Source organism: Crocuta crocuta, unplaced genomic scaffold, assembly GCF_008692635.1.
Source record: "Crocuta crocuta isolate KB4526 unplaced genomic scaffold, BGI_CrCroc_1.0 scaffold395, whole genome shotgun sequence".
In the NCBI taxonomy this organism is placed as follows: Eukaryota; Metazoa; Chordata; class Mammalia; order Carnivora; family Hyaenidae; genus Crocuta; species Crocuta crocuta.
The window spans coordinates 1,430,266-1,452,124 of record NW_027532601.1 but is presented as its reverse complement, the minus strand read 5'-3'; the positions used below and the strand labels follow the sequence as shown (position 1 = coordinate 1,452,124).

The following is a 21,859-nucleotide window of genomic DNA, read 5'->3' as shown; positions in this document are numbered from 1 at the left end:
ATTCCACTTTCAGCCAAGATGGGGTCACAGGGACCTAATTTATGTTTTCATGAGAAACAACTAAAAACAAACACCGCACAAGAAGGGCTTACCTTGGTGGAGCCTGGCAGTCTCCATGAGTTGAGGGGATGGGCGTGGGGGTCTGGGAAAGTGAAGGAGAGGCTAGAGGTCATGTTCAGAGTACCGGAAAGGAGAGAGCTGCACAGAGCTCTGGAGATCTGCAAAGGGTCTCACTTGAGTCCATAGCTGAGCACTGGTCACCGGGAACTTGTAAGTAAACTGGCCTAGGCCAGGGAAAGGACTTCCCAAATGGAACAATCCCTAGAGTTCACAGAGGTGGCAGGAGTAGAGTTCCCACCAACCTGAGTAATTCAGAGCGCATCAGACACTCAGGAGAGTATTGCCTCCCTCTTAGAACAGAATTAGATTGAAAGCCTAGCAGAGCTTAAATGCAAACTTTGAAAGGAGACAACTTTTCTGTAACTAACTTTACTGCGTTGTATAAAAAAGCCGAAGAACAGCGAAACTATCCAGTGTCAAACAACAGTACGTTCAAAATGTATGACGTTCAGTTAAAAACTAATAGATGTTTTAGAAAAGGTGCCCCCATAATGATGAGAAAAACCAATCAATAAATAGTAGACCCAGAAATTATACATATGGTAGAATTTATAGACAAAGGCATTGAAAGTATTTTTTAATCCCTCTTTCATATGTTCAAAGAGGTGAAGGAAAGATTGAGCTTGTTAAGAACATGAAATACAGGAAAGATCCAACTTGAACTCTGAAAATTATAATCTCAGGGAAGAAAATTAGGTTGAATGAGATTAATAGCATATTAGAGTTGTCAAAAGAAAAGATTACCCAATGTAAAGATATAATAATAGAAATTATTCTCCATGAAAGAATAAAAATGACTGAACAAGAGTGAGCAATTGGTGAGCTGGGACAACTTTAGGTAGCATAATATACATATAGAGTCCCAACAGAGAGGAGATCAGACAGAACAGAAGAAAAAATATTTGAAACATAATAATAGAAAATTTTCCAATTTGATAAAATGATATACTTGCAGATCCTGAAAGTTCAACAAATTCCCAGCACAGGAAACATGAAATAGTAAGCAAAGACACTTCATTGCTTAGAATCAGTGATATATGGCCTAAAAGGAACTAGAATAAAAAAAAACAATAATATGAGAGGCAGCAGAACTGTCATTAGAAACTGTGCAAGCCAGAAGACGACACTGAAGCATCTTTTGAAGATGTACTTAATTACTTGGAGCAAAAATTACCCAAACAACAACAACAATAAAAAGTCCGTGTAGAATTCCGTATCAGTTATTATTTCAAAACAGAGGTGAAAGAACAGGCTTTTTCATACATATGGAAGCTGAGAGAATTCATTACTGTAACGGGTTAGCATTAGAAGAAATGTTAATGGGAATTCCTTTCATCAGAAAGAGAATGGTTCCAGATGGAAATCTAGCAAAGGAATGAAGAGCATTGAAAACATGTGGGCGACTGTAGCAGACTTTATCATTATCATTAATCTCTATAAAAGATTGTTTAAGGCAAGAATAACTGTATTGTTTAGTTTGTAGCCTAGTTAGTAAAATATACAACAAAAGTAACATGTCATAGAGGCTGGGAGGGGTTTTTAACCTGTACACAAAGTGGTGTGAGTTAAAGATGAATGCTGTAACCCTAAACAACAAAACAATAGAAATGTATGGGATGCACCAAGAGGAGGCTTAGAGGGGAATAAAGCCTGTATTTCAACATAAGAGACAAATTGATGATCTCAACTTCCACTTCAAGAAACCAATAAAAGAAAAGCAATTAAAGTGACAGTAAGCAGACGGAATTAATAAAGATAAATGCAGAAATCAATGAAGTAAAAAAAACAAGCAATAGAGAAATATCATTGAAATAAAAAGATTATGCCTTAGAAAAATAACATGAGTAAACTTGTAATCAGACTGTTCAGGGAAAAGGGAAACTACTCCAATTACCAATATAATAAATGAGCAGTAACTATACATTCTAACTGGTATTAGAAGGTTAATACAGATAAAAGGATAATCAGAAAGTATTATGAAAAACTTAATGCCAACACATTCAACAATTTAAATAAACTAGACCTATTTAAAGCACAAACTTCCAAATGTCCCTTGAGAAGAAATCCCTTACCTCATTCTCCCTATATCAACTGAAGAAATTGAAGTTGTAGTCAAAACCTTCCCGCATAGGGGCACCTGGGTGGCTCAGTCGATTAAGTGTCCAACTTCGGCTCAGGCCATGATCTCATGGTTCATGGGTTCGAGCCCCGCATCAGGCTTGTGCTGACTGCCAGCTTGGAGCCTGGAGCCTGTTTTGGATTCTGTGTCTCCCTCTCTCTTTGACCCTCCTCTGCTCACGCTGTCTCTCTCTCTCTCAGAAATAAATAAAAAAACATTAAAAAAAATAAACAAAACCTTCCCACATAGAAAACTGCATGTCCAGATGACTTTGCTAATGAATTCTACCAAACACTTAAGGAAGGCCTAATTTTGCAGAGACTCTTTCAAATGAATTGAGGAGGTAGAAATAGTTCCCAGTTCATTAATGTCAGCATTAACCTGACACCGTAATCAGACATTATCTTTTTATTTTTTCAGTTTTCAGAATTTTTAGTAACAACTATTTAAAATCCCAACTCCATGAATCAAATGTGTATTCATTAGATGTAAACATCCCATTCTTTTTTCTTTTAAATATTTATTTCATAATGAGACATTTTTAAGAAAACTTTTATACAGTATCCTTGTGAACATAATACATAAAGATACTACATCATGACCAAGTGAGATTTAACCCAGAGATGCAAAGTTACTTTAATATTTGAAAAACAATCTGTAATTCACCACATTAAACTAAGAAAAGCCATATGGTCATTTCTGATTTAAAAAATAATGACAATAAAAAATACCCTCTGAACCAAACTGATAATTAAAGACAAGTTTCTTCAAACTCACAAGTTTTTTTCTATGAGAAACCAACAGCGACCATCATACTGGCAATTGTGTGGGTCTGCATTTATATTGCCATTTTCCCTGAATTTCCCCTGAGGAATATTGAAATGTTAGATTGTATTTATAATAGAATGTCCCATTTATTTTAAAGTTAGGAGTGATTTTAAGTTAACTAAAGAGTAACTTGTCAGTGGATCATTATGGCCACTTTCACTTAATGTTTTATTTTTCTTTGTTGGACTGTAGTTAATAAACATAATCTCATTAAAGATTGGTAAATATTATAAAATATATGTTTATATCCAATATCTTCGTTTTGTTTTGACTTTTTTTCCTTGATTTCCCATCTTTACGATTTCACCTACGAAAATAAATCCTTATCTTCTTTTGGGAACAATTGTATGTCCATTAAATTTAAAGATGTCTGATTTCTTCTCTTGTTTTTCTTTGTTTAGGAAAACATAGAACCTCTTCAGGTATCATTTGCAGTTCTGAGTCCTCTTAATAAGTCTTCAATCTCTGAGACTCTTTCAGGTAGTAACTTTTTTTTTTTATCTTACATTCATACAAGTGTCATTTTCACTGTGTGTAAATATGAATTTAAGTTTTTAATTTTATTATAACAATTTGGTTTCAAAAACCAAATAGTTGGGGTGCATGGGTGGCTCAGTTGGTTAAGCATCCGACTTCGGCTCAGGTCATGATCTCACGGTTTGTGGGTTCAAGCCCTACATCGGGCTCTGTGCTGACAGCTAGCTCAGAGCCTGGAGCCGGTTTCAGATTCTGTATCTCCCTCTGTCTCTGACCCTCCCCTGCTCATGCTGTCTCTCTCTCAGAAATTAAAAAAATAATAATAAAATAAAAAACCAAATAGTATTGAGACACCTGGGTGGCTCAGTTGGTTAAGCATCCAACTTCGGCTCAGGTCATGATCTCACAGTTTGTGAGTTCAAGCCCCGCATTAGGGTCTGTGCTGACAGCTCAGAGCCTGGAGTCTGCTTCGGATTCTGTGTCTCCCTCTCTCTGCCCCTCCCCTATTTATGCTGTCTCTGTCTGCCCAAAAAAAATAAATACATAAACATTAAAAAAAAAAAAACTAAAAAAGAAAATAGTACAGAAAAGCGTATAAGAAGTCTCTTGCCCATCCAAGTCTCATACCTTTTAATCACTCACACTGAGCTTCTATAAATAGGTAGGGCTATATTTCAAGTCACTGCAGGCGGTGGAGTTGCCATCTCAGGTCTTAACTGTGAATAATAAGTTCCTTTTGTTTGATAGCTGGCACAACTGAATGATCTGGGTCATTTTTCAGTATCCAGAACTGTTAACCAACATTAACTTGGCCTTTTGGGCATAGGCACTTTTCAAAGTCTCTAGCTTTTTTATGATCATGACCAGGCAAACCAGGATTTAGAGGACAGATGTCATGGGAAAAATAGTTAGGATGGGAACCATTATTCATGCTTCCCCCTTGATCAAAGGCCTTTAAGTGGCCTCTTACTCGCTAGACAACACAAACTGGGTTCATTGGTATAGAATCCACGGCCTGTAGTGTGAAATTAGAGCTAACTTGAAGCCATAGTCTGTCATATTCCAAAGCCTGTGCTCGTTAACAGACATTATACTGCCTTTCATTTACATAGTTAAAAGTGATCAAATGAAAAATTACTTGAATTTTATAAATTAAATAAATAAGTTTCACGACCATCTTAATGCCCTTTATTGCAATTTCATTATACAACATGTAGCTTTGAATAAACAGACATCAGTGAAAATATGGTATTTACTGTAATATGATTTAATCTGTTATCTTTGGGTGTTATACAGTCTCCATGGAAAGTGGTGACAGTTTCTGGGTGTTCAGTAAACTTAAAATTTTAAAGAATGTTTTTGAATCTCAAAATGTATTCTTGGTAATTATTTATGCTTAGATATTACATTATGTTAAAAAGCAAAGGTGGGTAAGGGCGCCTGGGTGGCTCAGTCATTTGGGCGTCTGGCTTCGGCTCAGGTCATGATCTCATGGTTTGTGGGTTCAAGCACCGCATTGGCCTTTGTGCTGACAGCTCAGAGCCTGGAGCCTGTTTCAGATTGTGTGTCTCCCTCTCTCTCTGACTCTCCTCTGCTCATCCTGTCTCTCTCTCAAAAATAAACATTAAAAAAATTTTTTTAAATAAATAAAAGCAAAGGTGGGTATTCATAAGAGTACCCAGTGTATCCAGAAAATTACAGCTCTTACAGCTTTTTGTTTAGCCACTCTAATTTTGCTCGTGTCTTATTCATCAGGCATTGATCCCTTTAGTTCTTCAGATAACCATGAGAAGACAGCCTCCCTTAAAGTTGGTAGAATAACCCGGGCCTCTAACCGAAGAAGTGTAAGTGTTTGTATTTGGCACAGTGTTTTTGTTTTTAAATCTTGCTATAGATTTTTTTGCTTTTCTGGTCAAATTGTTATGGGTAAAATCTTGATTACATTCATTAACAGCTAAAACCTACATAGCATATTACCATGGTAATGCTTTCTTTGTCATTTGATTTTAATTTTATTAGAAGGAAAATACAGTAAAAAAAGATGCTCTCAGAATTTGTGTTAACGTGGAAGGCAATCTGTTTGGAATGTTTCTTTGGGATCTGTGTGGTTTTATTTTACTGAGGTGCACGCAGTGGAGAAGAGTAGCATGTGAATAACAGAGACAGAAAATGGCATAATTATAGCTTTTTACAAAAAGATTTTGTTTTGTTTTTTAACACTGGGTTTTAATGTTTTCTAGTAGGAGCATAACTCCCATTGAATATGTGTCTTTTCCTATTTTATTATATAATTAGAGTTGGATTTTTATTTAAATTCATAAATATATATTACCATTATAGCGCTTTTAGCTAATACTGTTGGGTGATAAAGCCAGAATTCAAATTCAGATAATCTAAATGTATATTTCCCCCCATAACTCAACAGCAGTTAGCTGCTAAATTGTAGATGCTTAATACGTATTTGGTAAATAGATGAATCAACTGATTTTAAACTTTTTTTCTTCCTTACTGGGCAGAGAGCATATTCTTCTTTGGGTCTATGTTTAATAAGATCAGAAATTGGTAATTCCTCTTCTCCCCCATGTGAGTTTTAACTGATTAGTGGAATTGTGAATTAAGAGGAACTGGGATATGAAATGATAGAAGCAGTGTGGGAAGGAAAATAAATGTGGAAAACATATATCAGATGCAACTGTTTTATGATTATCCCTACTCTAAATTTTTTTTATAGCAGTTGATCACTTTTGTAGAAGAGAATGTTTGCAACTTACTTAACACAGAAGCTCAGCCCTGTAAAGAAAAGAAAATTAATAGGAGGAAATCTCAGGAAAGCAAGCACACGGCAAGAGTACATCCTAAAAAGAGTCAAGTAAGTGTGTGTTTAAGGACATAATAAGAGTAGAAGTGGCACATTTCTTTGTTGTATGGCTAGGAAGGCACAGAAAGAAATTTTTTTTCAGTTAACATTGGACCAATGTTGTAATTACCTGAAGACCGTTTTTGTTTCTTCTTCATTGTGTTATGTTTACATAGCGCCGTAAAACATTGGCACTCAAATGTTAAATTGGTTTTTCCCTTTGAATACGATCCAATCTCAGCATTTGAGAGGATTCCTCTAATTTCTTAGACAAAGATGAGTGTGTCATCTGCCACTTGACTTTTCTTCTGCCAGTTGCTCGATCTCTTCCCTGTGTTTAAGGAAGTATTTAGAAACTGGTTCTGTCTTCCTCAGCACTTCAAGGCCCGTGCTGGCTAAGGTGACTTCAACTGTCTCTTCAGGGATAGCGGTCTAGCACTTAACCCTGTAACCAGACCCCTTTCACTCAGGTGATCCGCACCTTCCTCTGCCACACCCCACAGTTTGCTGGTACCGAAGACGTTCCCACTTGCCATAATACATGCTCTGTGTCCCTTTCCCTGATCCCGGCCACCTGTGCATCCCACGTTCTCATTCCCTTATGTCCCTCGTCCAGTACTTAGGATCTTCTGGCCCCTCTGTGTACCCTCCAGCAGATAGACATCCTGTCATTTCCCATGTTTCCTGTTCACCCCAAACTGGGCAAGCTGTTTCAACAGCTCTTGTCAGTAACCTCAGTTCTCTACCCCTTCCATTCTACTTCACCTCTGGATAAATCTGTTACCCCCTCTGCCATCTAACACTGCTGCTGAAGAGACTCACACAGGTGCTGCTAAGGTAAAGCATAGTTTCAGATATTACTTGAAGTCTGGTGTATCCTTTTCTACCTCTTCACTTGAAGTATTTCTCCAAGGTGTTGAGTAGCTTACTAAGTAAAATCCAGTATAACCTACCACCTCAGCAGCATTTGACATAATCGAGAGCATCCTGTACAGCCTCTGTTAAAGGTTTATTTTCTTTCACCCACCCTTAGTTTGGATTACCTGGAGTTCTACTCTTTGCCTTTCCAAATTGTATATTTTCTGGGTGATGTTGTAGGCAGCATGGTTGATGCCTCCCAAATCTTTTTGATCTATAAACATGTTTAGCAGCCTACTAGACTTCTCTTCTTTTCTTAAAAAATTTTTTTAACGTTTTTTATTTTATTTTCTGAGAGAGAGAGACAGTGTGAGCAGGGGAGGGTCAGAGAGAGAGGGAGACACAGAATCTGAAACTGTCTCCAGGCTCTGAGCTAGTTGTCAGCACAGAGTCCGACGCAGGGCTCAAACCCACGAACCGTGAGATCATGACCTGAGCTGAAGTTGGACGCTTAACTGACTGAGCCACCTAGGCGCCCCTAGACTTCTCTTAAACCATCCTATAAGCACGTCTGATATCTACTTTTCTAAAACTAAACTTGCCAATTTTACCCCAACACCCTCCCCCTGCAAAACATTCGGTAAACTTCCATCCTGTTCCATTAAACAAAAACTGGTTTAAACATCTGCCAGTCAGCGAAGCTGGAAGAAACGGAAAGTTTTCCTGGTTCAATCCCTCTTTTAGGTCACACTCCATTGAAAGATCCCCTTGCTGAAAAAAATAAACATAAGTTCAAAAATAAGCATATGCATCTTACAGTATTGCATCAGAAATAGATTTGCTTTATACTCTTAAAAAACACTTAAAAGAATGTACACATACTTCTTCACATAAAATCAGCAGTCAGAAAGTTCAAGGAGGGTTGAGCAGTAAAGTTTATTTCAACCTCTACCAGGACCCCCACAGAATTAAAATAATTGGTACAGTAAAAAGACTAGACTCAGAATAGCAGTGAGAAGAGGAAGGAAGTGAGGAGGGATATTACCCAATAGATGACACCCTTCAGTGAATCTCTAGAAGACAGAGTGGATGAAGGCGTGTTGACAGAAGAAGGAGGTGGATTTACAGCCCAAAACGTGCTCTGAGGGGGCCAGAGAGCCAATAGGAGCCATCTTGCCCATGGGGGTCCCAGAAGACTCTAGGCCCAGTATTGGCCGGGAAACAGAGTAATGGAGACGGTTTGCACCAGCTGGCACCTCACCCCTCCCCCCCTCCCTCCATCTTCTTCTGTCTCAGAACAGATGTCATCTAGGTGAAAGGCCTCATTCTGACATTTAGAAAGCCCCACAGTCCTGACAGCCTGCTCTTACCCTAAAGCAAAGCCCAAGGTTGATACTCCCCGTTCTACCCTGCCCCACCCAAGGTTCCTAGTAGAATTTCCCTACAGGAAAGAGACTGAGCTGGAAAGCAGAGGAAACTCAGGCCAATGTATCCAGTCTTTTCTGTGAAATCAAGACAACTGAGTAGAAACAAGAGCACAAAAGACCAATATGTATAAGTTGAAAAACTAACCCCAGAAAGAGATGGTATTCAGGGAATGGAAGGATACTATTAAAAAAGAGAAAAATTCCGATATACTCAGATTTAAGAAAGTATCTGCATAAAACCAAGAAGGGGATGCTATAAAAAAAGGGCAGAGGAAGAAGTATTCTTTAATATGTAAAATTTAGTCATTGGCTAAAGAATAAAGTTGAGGAATGTCTCCCAGAAGGTAGAGCAAAAGAGAAACAAGTAAGTAAGAAGACACAGAAAGCCGAATCTAGGAGACTACAAAGGTGTCTCGAAAGAATAGGAGAATGGAATGGAAGACATTGTCAAAATAGAAGATTTCACAGAACGGAAAAAAGGGCTATTCAGGTTATAAGAGTCTACTGAATGCCTACTGCAACTAGTCAGTTGCACTGTCAGTGTGAAATTGTGCAATAAAGATAACAAAGTGGACTTCTGCCAACAAACAAGAATAGGAGGGGTATCCAGTTTACCAGCAGCCTGACCGCTGAAAGATAATTGAACAGGACCTTTAAAGTTTTGAAAGAAACTTGATTTCAGCTCCATACTCTGTACCCCGCCAAATTCAGCTAAGCGTAAGAGAAAAAATAAGGAAATTGAGATCCTCAAGGACTCTGGAAGCTTTTCTTTGGATATGACTGGGGGAGATACTCTAGCAAATCGAGGATTAAGTAAGCGTAAGAGTTCAGAGCACAGCAGGTCTCCTGATACAGAAGAGCAGCGCAAGAGAAATATCTAAACACAGTTGTTTGGCCAGCCTAGAGGAGCAGCCAGTCCAGACTGGAGCAGGAGGAAAGGATGCTCGAGGGAGAAGTCCTCTGGAGAGAAAAACAAAAAGACCTATGATTGAGAAAGTGGAAGGTGTGTTGTATCAGAAGAAAAAGGAAGGTAATTATATACCTATACCATTTCCAATAAAAGTTTTGGAGTAAATACAAAGCAGATGTTAGCATGATTTCAACCAGTAAAGGAGTGTTAAGGAAAAGTATGTTTTCTTTTTTTTAATGTTTGTTTATTTTTGAGCAAGAGGGAGACAGAGCACCAACAGGGGAGGGGCAGAGAGAGAGGTAGACAGAATCCAAAGCAGGCTTCAGGCTCTGGGCTGTCAGCACAGCACCTGACATGGGGCACAAACTCATGGACCGTGAGATCATGACCTGAGCCATAGTTGGACGCTTAACCCACTGAGCCACTCAGGTGCCCCTTGTTTGTTCTTTTATTTTTTTGTTTTTTGTTTTCTTTAAGTTTATTTACTTATTATAAGCCAACTTGACAATAAATTATATTTTTAAAAAAGTATGTTTCCTAGTGCTGAGAATCCTCTACAGGAGGCGCCAGAGGAAAGGAACTTGAGCTTTGTCTTTGGCAGAGCACTGAAAACTGTTTACACAGTCATAATGTAAATGCAGTTTGTTTTCAACTAAGGGCAAAGCTTTAAAAACCGGATTGTCCTGCCAAATGTAGCTACTGGCAGAAGGTGAGAACAGTGGGTAAAGAAGATCCAAATGAGGGTGTTAACATTACAATATGGGGGGTGGTTAACACTGAAGGTTCTGGAGCAAACAACCTGGGTTCTAAATTCTGGCTTGACCACTTCCTACCAGTGGAATGGCGGGAAAGATTCTTGATATCTCTATTGGTTTTAAAATAAAGGTAATAATGGTACATAATTTATATGCTTATTGTGTGCATTAAATGAGTTAATATATGTAAAATGCTTAGAACAATGCCTGGCCATAGCAAGCACTATGGCTATTAAAGTCAAATTCAGAACCTTGTTAGGCAAAATTTGGAAATATCATTATGGACTCATGATTTTTTCCTTTAAGAAGATTTCCCAGCTCTGTCAGGGCTTAGAAACAGTGAGCACCTCTGGTACGTAGATTGCCCTTTTCTTTTCTCCTTTTCTTTTCTTTTCTTTTCTTTTCTTTTCTTTTCTTTTCTTTTCTTTTCTTTTCTTTTCTTTTCTTTTCCTTTCTTTTCCTTTCTTTTCTTCTTTCTCTCTTTCTCTCTCTCTCGTTCTCTTTCCCTCCCTCTCCCTCCTCCTTCATTAATTCGTTTGTTAGTTCCTTCCTTGGCAAGGGAAGGGGCAGAGAGAGAGGAATCTTAAGCTGGCTCCATGCCTAGCACAGAGCCAGACTCGGGGAGTGATCCTATGACCCTGAGATCATAACCTAGGCAAAATCAGTAGTTGAAAGCTTAACTGACGGAGCCACCCAGGCACCCCTAGATTGGCATTTTTCTTAATGTTTATTCATTTTTGAGAGACAGGACGGAGCACAAGCCGGGGGTGGGGGGTGCAGGCAGAGAGAGAGGGAAATCTGAAGCAGATTCCAGGCTCCTAACTGTTAGCACAGAGCACGACGCAGGACTTGTACTCACGAACCATGAGACCATGACCTGAGCTGAGGTCAGGTGCTTAACTGACAGCTACCCAGGTGCCCCTCTAGATTGGCATTTCTTTTTTTTTTTTTAATGTTTTTTAAATATTTTTTATTTATTTTTGAGAGAGAGAAAGACAGCATGAGCAGGGGAGGGTCAGTGAGAGAGGGAGATAAGAATCTGAAACCGAGGCTCCAGGCTCTGTCAGCACAGAGCCGACGCGGGGCTCAAATCCACGAACCGTGAGATTATGACCTGAGCTGAAGTCGGACGCTTAACCAACTGAGCCACCCCAGGCGCCCCAAGATTGGCATTTCTTAATACCATTTTCAGCTAAAATTGATCAAGTGAGATGGCTGCGTTCAGATTTCTAAACCGCTCCTGTACAAAACAAGCCTGGGTATGTACAGTGTGCAACAAAGGAAGCTTAAACCACTGGGGCCACGAGAAGGGACATCAGACAGCAACCAAAGGTGGGACATTGTGACTATCAGACATAAAAATTGTAGTGGATTGAAACAAAGAGTTCAAATATGAAAAAAACACTTCATAACAGTTAAAAAAAAATCTCAAAAGTCACCTTCGAAGCTGTCTAGGACACCAACTCGATTTTGTGAAAATTGGAAAATAAGTTCAGGTAAACAAATAGGTTGATGAGGGAAAGGTATTTATAGGAGAGTTTCTAGTATTAAATAAAAACACATTCATGAAAGTTGTTAATCATCAAATGGGAGGCTGATGGAGGAGCAGAACGGACAGAGTGGACTGCACACCCGAGCCCACTGGTCAATCACACTGTCACAGAGAGAGAACGTGGGCCTCCCAGTGCGATGAAGAAGGCTACAGGTATCCAGGAGATGCTTCTTTAAAAAAAAAAAAAAAAAAAAAATCAAAGCACAATCTAATCAAGCCTGGATCTAATGACCAATTTGGGAAAGTATAGGAGATAGAGTGAAATAAAGACACCATGATTGCTATCAACCAAATCCAGAGTTTGGCTAAGTCTATCAGAGATATGCCTCTGTTTATTCATCAAATAAACGGCAAGGGAAGGAAGAAAGAACCATAGGTTAAAAGTGATCTTTCAACAAAGGGAATGTGTGAAGACCTTGTCGGGATCCTGATTTAAACAGTTGTAAAAAGACATTTATGGGCCAATTGGAGAAATTTGATCACTGAGGAAATGAAATATTAGAGAAAATTGTTGTCTTTGGTCTTTGTGTTTTAGTTGTTTATTTTGATATCGTTTTAGATATTTATGCTGTTGTCACAAGAATCACATAGACTTCCCAATTTCCCTCTGCCCAGTTTTCCCCAGTGACGACATGTAACACTTGTGCTGTGTCATGGAAACATATCAACACGGTCAAGATACAGAGCATTTCCATCGGCACAGGGAATCTCTTCTTGCCGTTCTGTAGTTCTCTCTACTTCCCCGCCTCCACTGGCAGCCACCAATCTGTTCTCCATTTCCGGAAGTTTGCCGTTCTGGCAATGTAATGTACTTGCAGTCATACTCTATGTAACTCCCTGGGACTGGCTTTCTTTTCCACTCAGCATAATTCTCTGGAGATTTGTCCAGGTTCTTGTGTGTATGAACAGTTAGTGCCTTTATTGGTGAATAGTAGTTATTATTTAAAAAAAGGTAATCATTTTGCATATATACATACATCAAGTCATTACAAAGTATACCTTAAACTTACATGTTATGTGTCAGTTATAGCTTAAAAAGTTGTGGGGGAAATTTTAAGTTTGTTTATTTTGAGAAAGACCGTGACAGTGCAAGTGGGGAAGGGGCAGAGAGAGAGGGAGAGAGAGAGAATCTCAAGCAGGCTCTGTAACACTGTCATCACAGAGCCCAATTTGGAGCCTGAACCCCCAAAACCGTGAGATCATGACCTGAGTAGAAACTAAGAGTCGGATACTTGAACCAAGTGAGCTACCCAGGCACCCTATATATCCTTTTCAAATGTTTATTTTTGAGAGAGAGAGAGAGAGAGAGAGAGAGAGAGAGAGAGAGAGAGAGAGAGAATATCTAAAGCAGGCTCCATGCTGTTGGTGCAGAGCCCAACACAGGGCTTGAACTGACAAACTATGGGATTTTCGACCTGAGCCGAAATCAAGAGTTGAACGCTTAACTGACTAAGCCACCCAGGTGCTCCATTAATTTTTCTTTATTCATTTTTATATCATTTATTGTCAAGTTAGCTGACATACAGTGTATACAGTGTGCTCTTGGATTTGGGAGTAGATTCCTGTGATTCATCACTTAAAACACCCAGTGCTTGGGGCGCCTGGGTGGCTCAGTCGGTTAAGTGTCCAGCTTCCACTCAGGTCATGGTCTCACTGTTTGTGAGTTCAAGCCCCATGTTGGGCTCTGTGCTGACAGCTCAGAGCCTGGAGCCTGCTTCAGATTCTGTGTCTCCCTTGCTCTCTGCCCTTCCTTCTCTGTCTCTTTCTCTCAATAATAAATAAATGTTTAAAAAAAAAAACCAAAGCACCCAGTGCTCATTCCAACAAGTGCGTACTTTAGTGCTCATCACCCATTTCCCCCATCCCCCCAGCCTTCCACCTCATCATCCCTCAGTTTGTTCTCTGTATTTAATACAGAGTCTCTTGTGGTTTGCCTGCCTCTCTGTTTGTAACTTTTTTTTTCTTTCTCTTCTCCTGTGGTCTTCTGTTAAGTTCCTCAGTTTCCACATATGAGTGAAAATATATATCTGTCTTTCTCTGACTCACTCATTTCACGTTAGCATAATACCCTCCAGTTTCACCTATGTTGTTGAAATGGCAAGATTTCCTTCTTTTCCATTGCCAAGTAGTATTCCATTATATATATGTAGATGCCACATCTTTTTTTCAAATAACGTTTACTTATTTTTGAAGGAGACAGAGTGTGAGTGGGGGAGGGACAAAGAGAGAGGGAGACACAGAATTTGAGGCAGCCTTCAGGCTCTGAGCTGTCAGCACAGAGCCGACCTGGGGCTCAGACTCAGGAACTGCAAGATCATGACCTCAGCCAAAGTCGGATGCTCAACCGACTGAGCCACCCAGATGTCCCTGTATAACACATCTTAAATCCTTTCATCAGTCAATGGACATTTGGACTCTTTCCATCCTTTGGCTATTGTCGATAGTGGTGCTATAAACATTGGGATGCATCTGCCCCTATGAATCAGCAGTTTTGTATCCTTTGGATAAATTCCTAGTAGTGCTATTGCTGGGTCGTAGCCCATGAATTATTTTTAAATAATTTTAAAGCTACTCACAGGAAGCAACTTAAGTATATGCTTCTGTTTCATGATCTCCTTTACCATCTAAGAAGAAATATTGGTGATTATAGAGTAAATGGACCCATTTGGGGGTGATACCCTCAGTTCTTTATCTGCTTTAGGTCATAAACTATCCTAACCGTTGGCATGTCAGTGTCTTCCCTAGGCTTCCAGTCACTGTGACTTCTTCATTACAGGATAAGCAAGGCTTTTGTGTTAAAGTAAAATTAAATTTTGATAAGGTTCTAGCCTCTGCAGGAAAGCTAGGCAGTGCCTGACAGAGCACAGGTGCTTTAGTCTTTGGTCTTATCTCTGGGCGCTGTACTGTGACGATGAGAAAACTATTACTTTTCATCACGTTTACCAAATTTTATGAAGCTTAACTATACTTTTTCTTCTACGTTTCTTTATTCATTTGTACATTCTTGTTTCTTGGGAAGTCATTACGTGCCAGGCACTGTTGCAGGGACCAAAGACATTTTATATATAAACAAAGATGCCCAAAATCCTGCTCAAAGGGTATTTTTTTTTATAGCTGTGAATCAGCAACTGTTCTAGAAGTCCTAACTGGATGACATTGACTCTGGTGTATTCACTGCTGTGTAGGTAGGGCCTCTGGAGGTCACACTGTAATACTAAGCATAATTTGGTATTACAAATATTTTCCCCCATATCAGTTTTCATAATACTAGGAAGGAATTTAAAGAACAAGAAGAATGGCTGACACCTAGCTCTTTCTGTGCATGGATCAAGCCTTCTTTTAACCATTTATGTTAACGTAGTGCTCGCCACAGCTTTCTGTGGCGTGTGCTGGTGTGGTTCCCGTTTTGCAGAGGAGGAGAATGAGGTCCAGAGAGGGGAGGTAACATGCCTGAGGTCATAGGCCAGGTGGCAGAGTCAGGCACCTGGCACTGGAAGCCATCTGTTGTCTGTTGTGGTTCCTCTCTGGAGCCCAAGAATTTTCTTTTGGTTTCCACATCCACTGACCAAGCTATCATTTCCCCACTATCTCATGGAATGTCAACAGATGTTCCATAGAAAAAAAAAATTTCACGGAAAAATCGTTAACCCAGTATTTTCCTAATGTGTATAGAGGCTATTTATACCAAGGACTTCTCAGAGAATTTAATGGCAAATGTATATTGTAAATCACCAAGAGGAACATTTATCTTGTACAGTTCTAAAATTATTTTTGCATGGAATGTTTTGTTTCGTTTTGTTTTCACTGGATATCTATAGATCTCCCCAGGAACATACAGTTCTGTGCCATTTTTGTACTCTGAATATCATCCATCACATCATTAGTTTCTGTATTTTCACCCAAATGATCTTTACTGAATGTAAAATCAAATGCTGTCACTCCCTGAATCAGCGTGCTGTGAGCTCTCGTTGTTTTCAGGCTCCTCATTGTATACGAGGGGCTTGCCTGCTCTCTGGGCAGTCTTAAACCTCCTGGAGGCCAGGTACCCATCTCAGTCCATATAGAGTCTGACATGGTGTGTATGTATCAATAATACTTGCTGTTAGATCATGAGCCCCCTGAAGGCCACATCCTGTTTTCATATCTTCTACCCAGCAAGTTATTACCTGCACATACTGGTTTCTCAATCAATGTTTGAATGCATTCCATTTTCTGGAAGCTTTAATTGCTAAAAACCCATTCCTTATGTTGACCTGAAGTCTGGTTCTCTCCAGTATTATCACATTGAGTGTATTTCTGTTTGCTCATAACAATCTATTATTTCAACACAGTGTTTGAGTTTCTCTGAGGTCTTCTCCATCTGAAGCTTTTTTGTTTTGTTTTTTTTTTTAACAGAACGTTAGTTCTCACTTGCTAATGCGGCAGTCACAATTGAATTCAGTACTGCATTCCAGATATTATTAGAACAGTTTTAATTTGTATAGAAACCCACGTGTTTTCCATCGGTTATCAGCAGACCTTTGTCCCTCCTCTTCTACTTGTGTCTGTTAAAACCCATCTCATTTTTGACCTATTCATTTTTTAATGTTCATTTATTATTTATTTTGAGAGAGGGAGACAGAGTCCCAAGCAGGCTCCACACTGTCAGTGCAGAGTCTGACATGGGGCTCGAACTCATGAAGTGTGAGTTCATGACCTGAGACAAAACCAAGAGTAGGACTTTAAACCGATTGAGCCACCCAGGCTTCCCTTGACCTATTCATTTCAGTCTTGATTTTTAATGTTTGAAGCAGCTCACCTAGTTTGATGTTATCTTTCACTTTCATGTAACTTTTATGTGCATAACTGTTTTTTCTTCATCCAAACCTGTGAGCAGAAAATAGCCCCTCATAGCTTCCAGTAGATGAGTCATTCTAGATCAATCCTGGTCCATCCTAACTATAGCCTAGTTACACATATCCCCTGTCAAGTCTGTCAACTCTATAGCATCTAATCTTTCACTTACCCAGAACTTACTTTGGCAAACGTTTTGTGGAAATGTAGACCGTTAGTTACCGTGTAATTTGTAAATTAAGTTCTTCATATTTTGACTTTGTGTAAGCTACCCAGCCCTCCATGCCTGACTCAGAGTTCTGAAATTTTCAACAGAATAATTGGTCTCAAGTTTTTCTATAAAAATAAGATGGTCAAGATTTTTATATGGTGTGACATCTTAATTACAGCATCTTAATACATTTTCACAGGCTCTAAAAAGTTGCAGAAGGAGGAAAGCAAAGGGAAAGAAAAGTGTTCAAAAGTCTTTATATGGGGAAAGAGACATTGCTTCCAAGAAGCCACTCCTGAGTCCTATTCCCGAGCTGCCTGAGGTCCCAGAGATGACGCCTTCCACTCCAGGCGCCGGAATGATGTGTTCAGGTATCTCGTTCCATTCCTGTTTAGGTCTTATCCTCTCCACCACTGTGTTCCTTTTCCCATTCACTGTGGAAAGAACGTACACATAAAAATAGCAACTTTCCCTCATACAGTCATGAGAATTTGCAGTTAAGGAAGCAGTAACTTTTAGGTCACCCAGACCATTTGTGGAATCTGATGGAGGCTCCGGATTCTCTCCCCAGAGAAACTCAGATCTGAGATAGTGCATATAATTGTAGGCCAAATCATTTCCTTTTGTCCTTTTTCTTGTTAAAGCATTTTAATATTTTGTTCAAGTATAATTAAGCATTCTGTGTGGTGTCCTAGTCCATTGTGAAAGCTGGGGGCTCAGTAATAGCTGCATCTTCTATTACTAAGGACAGAAATTGAAAACAAGACAAAACTCCCGTGTGATATTTCAGTAGAGCACCTCTTAGCACATCTACTGAAGATACCATTTATGAATTGACCTTGATTAACTTGGAACAGTTTTATTTAAAAGCAGAGATGAAGTCAGCTGACACACAGGTTAGGTAAAGCTTGGATTGGAGGTGCATCTGTTTTACAGTGCCTGAGTTTTAAATTGACTAGATCGTGCTGCAGTTCACAAGAGTATGTGTTCATTTGGTGTGTGAATTTTGTGGGTAATATTTTTAAAAATCATTGTCTTTCTCAGTCATCAGATATGCATAGCTTGCATTTGCAGTGTACCTGTGGGATTTATAACAGATTCAAGGATGAATAAGGCATATGCCACCCTAAGACTGTTGGCTTCTGCCTCCATTTGAACTTGAGGAAAGCACAGAGGTTAAACGGACACAGCTTCCTCCAGCCCCTTGAAGTGGTACATCTTAGGACAGGTTGGCGACCCTACTGCTTTTTAATCTGGCCTAATGCTGCTTATCCTTTTAAGATTTAGCCATGCTGGCTGCTTTTCCAGGAAAAGTCTTTGTTCGCATTACACCTTTACCATCTAGTTTATAACGTTCTCTCTTCTTCCCTCTCCTGCAAATTGTGGTTCCCTTCAGACTGAAAACTAAGTCTTATTTTTATCATATCTCTAGGTCCTGGCAGGAGTTTTCCCAAAGATAGTTAAACAATGCCTGTTAGTATAGGTTTTGAATCTTATTAGATCATTTCTTTTTAAAAATACCTGAAACATTTTTTGTCTATAAGCAGTGGTGTCCTCTGTTAAAAAGGGTTTAAAGCAAATTCCTCCCACCCTCCCTTTCCCTTTTTCCCCTGCCCCTTTCTCTCTCTTCCCTCCCTCCATCCTTGTCCCCTGCCTTTGTTCTCTAGTCTGTCAGTTTCATGAAAAATACATAAATGTCAATTTTTAAAGTTGTATAAAGAGCCCCACTGACAGGAGTCAGTTGCCACTGAGTGAGCCCTACATTAATCTCTAGCTTATGTGACCTGATGTTAAGTACCCATGTCGTGGATATATACCTTTTCAAATTGAAATCCTGTCTTTTAGATTTTTGGCTCAGCTGATGTTTTATAGAAGTTACTAAGAGTTTTTATTTTTGTTTAAAACATTTTTTACATTTGGCTGGCCAGTTAAAACCCTTACTCTCTGAGATCACAAGAGAGATGGCATCCAGGAGTACTGAGGCTTAGAACAGTGAAAGCCTGAATTTTTTTGGCCGTGTTCCATAGCTTTAAGACCTTGATGATGTTTTTTCCACCTGTATGATGTAACACGTTGTGCAGAAAAGGCAAGCCAGCCTCTGTGTGGCAGATCTTCCTGGAGGATGACTTTAATCAGATTGAGGTGGAAGGTAGAATATTGAAACAAACATAGCTCTCTTTGAGAGTACAGTGCAGTTTATATTCGTTTTCTTTTTAATTTTTTTAAATGTTTTTATTTATTTCTGAGAGAGAGAGAGAGAGAGAGTCAGACAGCGTGAGTAGAGGAGGGTCAGAGAGAGAGGGAGACACAGAATCTGAAACAGGCTCTAGTCTCTGAGCTAGCTGTCAGCACAGAGCCTGATGTGGGGCTCAACCCCACGAGCCGTGAGATCATGACCTGAGCCGAAGTCGGACGCTTAACCGACGGAGCCACCCAGGCGCCCCTATATTCGTTTTTTAACACAGGGCATAAGACCTAAGTGTCTTTAAAAGTACCCTTCTAGCTAAATCCTCAAGCCCTCCAAAATTCCAAGTTTTCTCTTTCCTCTCTTTCAGGGGCAACGTTGTTAGAAAAGGTTCAGAAGCATGGTGGTGCCCATTTTCAGTAATTCATTTCTCGGGAAATGGGAAATGTGGCTGCCTCATGCTAATTGACCTCATAGTGTGGAAAGTACATTAGAATAGAGGAAGCAATTTGAGATATGCGTCTCATTTTCGTGGTCTGAGGGCATGTACTTTATTCACTTATGTATTAAATACATATTTTCTTAACCTGTGGCTGGGGGAAGAACTGAAAGAGAAAGAGCAGGATGACAGCTGGGGGCAGGGACAGTGTGGCATTCATAGCTCTTGAGAGTTCTGAAAGCTTTAAAACACAGAATACAATAAAGCCCCAGTTTGATTTGTCAACATTTATTTCCATTGTTACTTTTTGCTGAGATGGAAACTTATTTCCACGCCCCTAGATGATTTTGACTCCAGTGGTGAACTTCAAGAAGCAGAGCTTCCTCACAGAAAGAATATTTTGCCTCAGAAGCTAGAAGATTTGCAGAGTCAAGGTTTCAATAAATCCGATCTGTCTGCATTCTGCAGCTCTTACACCAGAAGTTCCTCGCTGCTTATCGATGCTGACGCTGACGCTGCATTAGGGCAAGATTTAAATGGAAATACCGTCGAAGCTAACAAACATAAAGCTCTTCCAAAAGCAGAGGTGAAGTCAGAAAGTGAAAACGAGTTGAGAGCTGGCCCTGAGAATGAGAGCAGCCCTGTGGCCGCAGAGGTCCTGGCATCAGATGATGCGGGAGCCAGTACAACCCTGCCGTCCCGGGAACTGGCCGCCGCCGGTCACAATGTGGAAAACCTTTTCCAAATCTTTAACATTTCAGATGACGTGAACATAAAGTACGAAAAGCAGCATGACGTTGTTACAGCCTCGGAAGGGAAACTGCCGACCACACATGCAACATCTGGCTCGCAAAAAGGTGTCTTCATTGACAGTGTAAGAGAAAGTGCACATCCAAGTGCGGGTTCAGGAAGAAACTGCAGAGAGAGTGGAAGCCCTGGAACAAACGGGGGAGGAAAGAAGCGTAGACGACGCTCTCTGTGTTATTCTGATGGCCAGAGTTTCTGTTTGGGAAAAAACGGAAATAACCCCTCCTACCTTGTGAGCAGCCCTGTGGAAGCGGGTTTAGGAAATTCTGACCTCTATAAAGATTTATCGGACTCCATAGAGCAAACCTTTCAGAGAACAAGTAGGGAAACCAAAGTGAGACGGAGCACCAGGCTGCAGAAGGATCTGGAAGACGAAGGGCTGGTCTGGATCTCACTCCCATTTCCTTCCGCTCCCTGCCGTTCCCAGAGACTGAGGAGGAGAACGGTTTGCACAGTGGACAGCAGAGGCCTCGAAAGTGTGGCCCTCCCTGAAGACACGGAGCCTTCTGGACAGACCCTGAGCACGGTGCTCCCTGTGTTCGTGTCGGGGGAAGAAAACAGGGATGGCCTCGCCGCCAGTGCCCTCAGTTTACCTGGGAGGAGGAGAAAGAGCGTGTGCACAGCCACCCTCACGAATACGAAAGGTCCCGCTCAGCCAAAATGCTACAGAAGAAGAAGCTCTCTCCACCAGAGGAGGGAGTGCTCCCTGACGGCGTCCAAGGGGTCAGGCACAGCGGCAATTGAAGCAGTAACTGGCATTTCCTAAAGAACGTTCAGCAGCGGAGAAGGTAACCCTCCCCCTGTTCCCACCTCCGGTGCCCAAAACATTTCTTTCATCCCGCTTCTCATCCTCTGTCCAAAGTTTCAAATAAAATCATTTGACTTAAACCTTTTCTTAAGTAGAAGTAAGTGGGGTCTCTTCATTCGGAAAGGAAACATTCTCTTAAATCTGTTCTCCCCACAGCACATGTTTACTGAAAGTTTCATGCTAGTACATGCTGACCAAAGCTTCAGGCCTCTGTTGTAAAACAAGAATTTATCTCGTGAAATGCACTCATTGTGTCTAGGCGAGAAGACCTTAAGAAACAGACTGATAGAAGAAATGGAATGTTACGAAAATGAAAGGATAATACAAGGGTAAACACTTAGAAAATGAGAAAAGATGGGTTTTAAAATGTGGCAGAAAAAGCCGGTTAAAAATGTTTAACCATTAGGAAAGATGGAAATCATAAGACCTGTTTGGTTGGTTTAAAGTTAAGAAGCGTTAATGACTGGCTTCATCTATGTTAAAGGAACGTTTTCTATTAACTGATTAAAATCAAAATTGGAAAATGCTTTCAGTAACCAGAATATTACAAGCCAAGCATTATAAAATGAATATAGAGCCTATAAATAACTAAGGAGAGCACTTTGTCTTTCAAACAAGATTCTTATATGTCCTGTGGGGTGGGAGGCGCAGGGTTGGTTTTGGGGGAAAAATA

General features: G+C 40.1%; 1 protein-coding gene across 1 annotated transcript in view; it reads left to right on the top strand.

Annotated features, from left to right (window-relative positions):
- Window positions 1-21,266, top strand: part of CDCA2 (cell division cycle associated 2) — a 47,093-nt gene extending 25,827 nt beyond the window's left edge. The window contains 6 exon segments of the mRNA XM_077780107.1: window positions 3,469-3,547; window positions 5,300-5,388; window positions 6,276-6,413; window positions 17,147-17,318; window positions 19,913-21,085; window positions 21,088-21,266. Of these exon segments, the coding sequence (XP_077636233.1) occupies window positions 3,469-3,547; window positions 5,300-5,388; window positions 6,276-6,413; window positions 17,147-17,318; window positions 19,913-21,085; window positions 21,088-21,122 (1,686 nt within the window). The 3' untranslated portion in view covers window positions 21,123-21,266.
- Window positions 21,267-21,859: the final 593 nt, after the last annotated feature.